The sequence below is a fragment of the Patiria miniata genome, unplaced genomic scaffold, assembly GCF_015706575.1.
Source record: "Patiria miniata isolate m_02_andy unplaced genomic scaffold, ASM1570657v1 HiC_scaffold_5, whole genome shotgun sequence".
Classification (NCBI taxonomy): domain Eukaryota; kingdom Metazoa; phylum Echinodermata; class Asteroidea; order Valvatida; family Asterinidae; genus Patiria; species Patiria miniata.
The window spans coordinates 36,623,407-36,631,063 of NW_024037072.1; the positions used below are offsets into that span (position 1 = coordinate 36,623,407).

Consider the following 7,657-nt stretch of genomic DNA (forward strand, 5'->3'; position numbering starts at 1 on the left):
CCACATTCATATCAACAAGGCCAAATCGTGGGACTAAAAAAAACAATGTGCCAAAGAAAGGAAAAATTGACCTGGGGGGGGGGCTCAAGCCCCCCCCCCCCCCCGGGTGCGGCACTGACACGTGCTGACGTTGTGTAGTTGAGCTAGCAAATGACAAGATGTCTGTCTTATGCAGTTTTATTTCATAAATCAATGTATACAAAAGCTGACATAGTACTTTTTTAATAAAGGGATTCGTATAAACTCAAATTGGTTCAATTTGTTAGGTGTAATTTATACATAAAATTTCATAATTGTCGGCACCTTGAAACGTTCCCCGCCTACGGAGATAACTCAAATCAATTTTTGTTCACTCATCTTAATGTCACACAGCTGTTCAAAACAACAGAACTATGGACTAATTTCAGGAATGTATTTTGCTGCCAAATCACAGAAATGTTGTTATGTCGGTGGAAATATTTGCACATATTTCCCCCACATTTATGATGGATTTATCCAGCCTTTACAGTCTTTTAATTTGTACCTTCATTTCCACACTGTTCCCACTGTGTAATTAAAATTAATGCAAAGAAACAATTACAAAAATCAAGTGCTCTATATTCATAAGATGGAATTTTGCGTCGGGGTGATGTAAATCAAATCAAATTTTGCCCTTCACCGACGTTTAAACACTGTATACTCGAGTCCCACCGAGTGATTTTTTTCAACTTTCACTCCGGAGGTATACAGTGATAATACGTCGCTGAAGGGCAAAACCTAATTTTAACTGCTCTATATGTCCAGTTAACATTGAATGCACATATCAACATTTTCCATACAAACGCATAAAGCAAATTTGATTTAGTTTGTCACCATAATATAAAACATTTTTATTTCGTTAAAAATTAAAAATTAGATTTCAATGAAGTAAAGCAGCATAAAGAAAACACAATACTGAAGAAGAAAAAGCAAAACGCATGTGATTAAAAATAATAAAAATCTAAATGAAATTAAACATATATTATTTAACAACGTACATTGTACATAGAACTTTAAATCCAACACTTTATATATTTAATAATATATATTGTTTACTCTCCAAACAGATTAAAATATATAAAACGAGCATTATAACTCTGTGTAAATATGATAGAAATCTTTATATATTGCTTTGTGGTTCAGCACTGCGTCGACTATTTTTCTTCTCTAAATTTATCGTTGAGATACTTTTAATTTACGCGGAAAAAAGCGAACGAGAACCTATAAGTGTCTTGCAATGATCAAAGGAAAACTGAATTATGCATGACTTGGCCCCAACACTCCTGGAAAAAAAAATATGCCCCAGCCATGGCCCAGTATTTCAGGCATGGCCTAGGATGGCTTGTGAAATAAGGCAATCGAGGGAAGGATCATGACCCTGGATGGCAGCATACATGTGGTCGTGTTTAGACACTTTGCAAATGTCACTGCATACTGATCTAAACTTTGTGAGCATCAGTTTTTGGAGTAGGTCGTCTGGATTGGATGTGGACATTTCACACTGTTCGGCACAGCTGTAGGTGTGAATAGTTATCTTAATACTGAAAAACAAACAATTTTTTACGCATGGAACACATCCGAGGCAGGACATGTAAATGTGGCATGGCACTCCAAAAATGGTGCCATTTATACAGCTGTCCATGGAATGCTATTTTGAAGTTGTTCAGCTTAGTGAGAACCAGAGATTACACACAGGCATTCAAATACAGATTATATTAATTTGAGTCACGACTGATGCATTATTTTTATTTCAGATTTTTTTTTTTTTTTTTTTTTACTTGTGTGTGTATATATGAGGAATAAATCAAGTTTTTTTTCCTGATTGGTGAGTTTTGTTAGTTTCCCTATGCAACTTTTTGTTCATTGTATTTAAAGGGTATGCATCAGTGATCAGTGGTGGACAACTGAATGTCATGGTGTTTCTATTAAAATAGAAATAACTTGTGAATAGAGTACAAGCAAATCACAGTTATTAGTGACTACCATGTACTTTATTCCTTTGTTCTTTATATTCAATGGAGCAAGCCACATATCTTTTAGTGTTTTTTTTTTCTAACTCAGTCATTTCTTTTTGACTCACACTGTACAGCTGTTACTGCAAAGTGTCTCTATTATGATCCATTAGTGTAATGTGTACTCTGTGGAAGTTATCTTAAGAAACATGATTATGACTGGAATTGGAAGACTTTGTTTCTCTGTTACAGTGTCACCTGATACTATCTGGTCATCTGATCAAGTCACCTGATTTTAAGAAAATGACTATCAGTTGAATTGGAAGACTTTGTTTCTCTGTTTCAGTGTCACCTGATACAATCTGGTCATCTGATCAAGTCACCTGATTTAAGAAAAATAATTATGAGTTGATTTGGAAGACTTTGTTTCTAAGTTACAGTGTGATCTGGTACAATCTGGTCATGATCAAGTCACCTGATCCTACCACCTGATCAGATCACCCTTGCATGTGACCTGATAACTGATAATAAGATCATGTGACAGGACTAAGATAGTCCTTCACAGGTAATTCCATACATGGCTCGAATGGACCCATGCTGTCAGTCAATCAAGCAGTGTGCATGGACCAATTAGATCATGACTTTCGGTCAGGTGACTGTGTTTATCAGTCAAACCCAGTCACAAGTACTGTGAGGAATGTACTCTTACTAACGGTGGGTGGGGCTTACGGCCAAATGCAGACAACGGTCCATTGTGTGATCCAATCATGTGACCAGATCTCATCACCTGACAGCATGGTCAGCTGTCATGTGACCTAGCCATGCCTGCTCTGGCCTGGACGAGGGCAGCAAACTCTCCCTCTGGCGTTGCTAGCAGCTGCTCAGGAGTTCCCATCTCTGTGATCTCACCGTTGCTCATGACCAAGATGGTGTCGCAGTTCATGATGGTCTCAACTCGGTGCTGAAGAGGAAGACAAGAAAAAAAAACCGATAAAACCGAATGTTTGTTATCCTCTCTTCTTTACAAGAACCACGAAAAATAAGTGATTGTTTTTTTTTCCCCAGTGAATTCATGATAAAAACATTAAACTGGTTATTAAAAATTAAGAAAAAACAAAAAGTAATAATCTATGTGAAATGTAACAATTAATTATAAGCTATTGTGTGCTTGAAGGTTTCTAAGTATAAGCCTTATCGTCTGTAGCCAATTCAGATTTTGGAAGTTTTCTCTCCAAAAAGTGTGGAACTTACGGCTACAATCAAAACTGTTCGATCCTTGAATGCTTCCACCACTACCTGCTGCAGAGTCTTGTCCTGTAAAACAAATAGAACAAGAATATTTTTTATTGACCTCACCGATAAGTAGTTTTGTCAGAAGTCCATCACAGGTACATCACAATCATCACTAGTCACTCACAGTCTATCACGTTAAAAGTCCTCACAAGTCAATCAAAGACGAACTCACAAGTCAATCACAAGTCACCACAAGTCACCACAAGTCATTTAAAGTCCTCACAAGTCAATCACAGGTCCATAACAAGTCCTCACAAGTCAATCACAAGTCACCACAAGTCAATCCCAAGTAATCCAGCCTCAAGTCAAGGCATAAACTATTAACAGGAACTGTGAGAAAGACGTTCTTTGTTATTGTTCATCCACCGTTATTTGTGACTGGACTTGGGAATTAACTTGAAATTTACTTGTTACCAGACTTGTGATGGACTCGACTATGAGCTCCGTGCACCAACAAGAGAGGGCGCTTTTTTACCACCTCTGAGAGCCCCGTGTGGTGGTGGACACACCACGTACGCTTGTTCGGGCGCGTGTATGTTGGCAAACAACGCGTGACTAACTTTATTCTGAATGTGCACAAGGCTATGGCGTGCTTGAGTGAGCGTGAGGCATTGTCGGCAATGGCTTCAAAATTCTCCTCCAACTCTCCCTTACATGCCGTTGAGGGGGTACGTGTGCAAGGAGCAGATAACACTGCCGATAAGAGAAGGTCATAGACTGACATTCATGCTTTCTTGGTCAGAAAACTCAACGTTTACTCACAGCTATCAAATACTAACCATCTCAAGATCAACTGATGCTGTGGCTTCATCCATGATGAGGATGCGGGATTTGCGGAGGAAGGCTCGAGCAAGACAAAACAACTGCCGCTGCCCAACAGAGAAATTCTCACCCCTTCAGACACCTGAAAATCTGCCACCACAAGAAAATGAGCACAAGAAAATACTAATGAACAGAGATTATTTGAGCATTAAACATTATTTACCGGTAAACACCAAACATCAATTTAACATCAAGCCCCATTTGGACATCTCAAACGAGTGTTAAACTTTTCATCGAAACTTTTTAAAATTATTTGAACATCAATGTGCATTTATAACACGCGCCAGATGATGCTCGCGGAAGTTGCAGGTTACACTGATTACACTTATATCTTGCTGCACCGATGCGCATCGTGCGGACCTTTATGAACAATCTGAACAGCAACTTCTGGGGTTTTAATTGTGGGGTTGGGTTTCTTTTACGGCTACCCGCGTTTTACTTCAATAGGGTACCTGGTTCCCACACTACTAATTTACACAAAGTTATACAAAGTTACATAGATAAAGGCACATCCATTATACATGTACAAGAGTTTTGAGAATAAGCCAGTTGTGGATTCTAAGTGCACATGTGCACAATATGATCTGAATGTTTATGGATAAACACAGCAGATGAATACACATGAGGTACATATGTACATGGTTAACGCAGCTGCAGTTGCAATTTTTTTTCACGCAATCAAACGCATGACCAAAAATTTGTTAGGAAAAAAATGTTGAATCATACAAGATACCTTGAAACATGATGCTGTCTAGTGTCTAAAAAAACTGAACTTACTTCGAAACAAGAACTTTTGGTTAATTTTGTTGGTACTCTCTATGATTTTGCATGCATACATGTAAAGTGACTTGCAAAAAGAAAGACAGTAATTTTAAAAAGGAAAACATGAAATATTGATGTGCACCCCTGCAGTTACTACCAAACTGGCTGAATGTCTTCCTCTAATTTTGTTTCACCAACCTAATCCACCTAGGTCCGACACCAATCCTTTGACCTGGGCTATCTGCAGTGCCTCCCACAAATCCCCATCTGCCATCTTGCCAGTTGGGTCCAGGTTTTTCCTTCATAAAATTTGATGAAAAAAAAAACCAAACAAACATAAATTGATTCAACTAATCTTAATGTGAATATCCACCCTGTTTTTTGACATGTTCTTGCAAAACATCAAACAAAACTGCAAGGGTATGAAAATGTGCAAGCATCGCAAGTTTGCGGCAAGCTTGCCGCAAGCTTGCAAGCTTGTAATGTGCTTGCAGCTAGATATCGATTGAGTGCAAACGTGCAATCTCATTCAAGCTTGCGGCAAGCTTCGCAATCTAGTTACCAGCTTAATACTAGCTTGTGGCAAGCTTGCGGCAAGCTTGCGGCAAGCTTGCGGCAAGCTTGCGGCAAGCTTACTTTTCCGTAAGGGTAAGTTCTTGATTCTGAAAAAAAAGGAGTATTGCAATTTGACATTCCATTGCTACAATATACATGTACACGTACAAAGCCACATCTTACAGGCATGTAGTAACAGTTGTTGAGGCCTTTATTTGGTAATTTCGAAGCGTATTCTGGAAAGAAAAGATTCATCAACAAAAGCTGAGCTGCTGAACGACATCCATACAGAACACAGGTCACAAAGAGTTCTACAACATGATTGAGGCTCCAAATTGTTTGGAGATGTTTGTCAACTTCTGAAGAAGGGCTCGTCCTTGCAGTAGTGGCAGCGTAAACGTCGAAAGTGTTCTACAACTCTTTGAAAAAGATCAGGTACGATCTTATTACCCACAAAAAGTCAACTTGGTTATGCAATTACCCTTTTGCACGACCATGAGGAACACAAAGAAGAACTGGCATGGAAGTTGCATTCAAAGTTCACTATGGTTGGAGAATCAATAGCGAGACTAATGCTCTTCTTAACCATGCTGACAAAAAAGTTGATAGTGCCGATAACAAAGTAAATACACAGCCAAGTTTGAACGACAAAGGGGAAAAAAATTCGCACCGATGCCCGAAAGGCAATGTTGCACTGTGTGAAATGGATGGTCAAAAGAAGTATGAAGACCAATCCCGCTTCTGTGTACAAACCGATTGAGTAGGTGTTAATGAGGAGGAGAGCTTGGAAATGGTCTTGGAGAGTTCTTAAAGGTGGGTCATGAAACCAAACATAGCATTGCAAAATCACAAAATGAAACTCAGCTGGCCATAGCATATGGAACTAGTGTGACAAACCATCAGGAAGGGAATGACATGAAACCGAGGGAGGCTGGAGAGCTCACGAAAAGAAGGATCATGTTTTAATCAAAGACGATTGTTTCAATCACGTTGAAAAGACAGGGACCATGGGCTCTGTGCGCAAACAAAAGAGAGCGCCCTTTTACCTAGCAACGACGTCCCATGGGTGGGATACTACATTTCGCCGGTTGACGTGCGCACCATTCCTTGTGTGTGACGCACGTGTACCAGGGGATTTGTAGTATGTACATGTACACGCAGTGGCCGCCGCCTCGCGATCGCCGCGACAAAATATTGCAGTCAGGCAAGACGGCGTCATCCGGTCACCCCCAACTGAACTTTCTTTGCCGGTGAGGGGGTACTTGAGAACGGAGCGGATAGCGATCATCTGTGGTCCACGACCAGAAAGCAGCTGCCAGTTCAATACATTGGCTATTTACAAAATACCGGGATACATCAATTTGTAACAACTCTGCATCATGAAGTCTCAGTATCTTAAGGATAATTCCATGGCGAGGTTATGAAATTTCAGATAAGGCTTTATGCCCATTCAGAATGAGGCTTCACGCAATGCCACAATCGGTTGTGGCCCTACCGGTAGCTTCAACAGAGCTGCAACAAGTGGTTAGAATTCTGCTGTTCATGCATGTTCAGTCCAAAACAAACAGTTCGACCCAATTCCATTGAAAATTGACTGGAACGCATGTTCTTGGATTTCTGAATTTGACATGCAGATTTTCTGATAGAATATCTTATGTATTTCATCTTTTTAAACACCCTCAAAAGAGGTTGCTGTTGTGCAATTTTTTTTCTCCAGCAAATACATGGTTCTAAAACTCTGTATTTTTTAGACACTTTTTAAAAAATCCTAGTGGCTGATCTGCCCGCTCATACCTGATTGTTCCAGTAAATAGAACTGGGTCCTGTGGAATGATTGACATCCGTTGACGCAGGGCGCTTAGAGACACATGAGAAACGTCCAGTCCATCAATAATAAGGGATCCTGGAGAAGGCAAGTGAAGTAGCCATTAATTGATAGGGTACTTACATGGGGTAGTTCCATTACAGCTTGCAAGTACAACTTGTGGTCACATTGTGGGAACACAGTAACTCTATGATTATTCATAAGATGGAATTTGCATCGGGGTGATGTAACTCCAAGGTGGGGTTTAGTACGCTTGTAATGCAGGTCCCACCCAAGTTTTTTTTACTCACAATCACTCGGGAGGTTTTCTCGCAGTAAAAATGACCCTAAGGCCAAAAAAAAAAAGTCTCCGGTTTCTGGTATGCGCGCGCGTCGCCGTAGCCATGCGCGTCGGCAAAATGAAAAAGTTTTTTTTTCAATGAAAGATGAT

At 39.9% G+C, this 7,657-nt stretch overlaps 1 protein-coding gene and 1 long non-coding RNA gene across 2 annotated transcripts; both read right to left on the minus strand.

The window, feature by feature from the left end:
- Positions 1-386: 386 nt before the first annotated feature.
- LOC119741945 (ATP-dependent lipid A-core flippase-like) lies at positions 387-4,152 on the minus strand. The gene is made up of 3 exons (XM_038217910.1): positions 4,043-4,152; positions 3,222-3,284; positions 387-2,931 (listed from the first exon to the last, which is right to left on the minus strand). Exons 1-3 carry the CDS (start codon positions 4,076-4,078, stop codon positions 2,770-2,772), a joined length of 261 nt encoding a protein of 86 aa, XP_038073838.1. The 5' UTR covers positions 4,079-4,152; the 3' UTR covers positions 387-2,769.
- A 2-nt stretch (positions 4,153-4,154) lies between these two features.
- Positions 4,155-7,300, minus strand: LOC119741946. Its single transcript, XR_005272792.1, has 3 exons — positions 7,197-7,300; positions 5,046-5,146; positions 4,155-4,175 (listed from the first exon to the last, which is right to left on the minus strand). It is a non-coding gene; the product is annotated as an uncharacterized LOC119741946 (long non-coding RNA).
- Between the last annotated feature and the right edge of the window lie 357 nt (positions 7,301-7,657).

Excerpts from the sequence above, each read along its gene's own strand:
- LOC119741945 (XM_038217910.1), bottom strand. The coding sequence starts at position 4,078 with ATGGATGAAGCCACAGCATCAGTTGATCTTGAGATG. Across the intron at positions 3,285-4,042 it reads CATCAGTTGATCTTGAGATG|GACAAGACTCTGCAGCAGGT; the intron begins GTTAGTATTTGA and ends TTTGTTTTACAG. Across the intron at positions 2,932-3,221 it reads GAACAGTTTTGATTGTAGCC|CACCGAGTTGAGACCATCAT; the intron begins GTAAGTTCCACA and ends CTTCCTCTTCAG.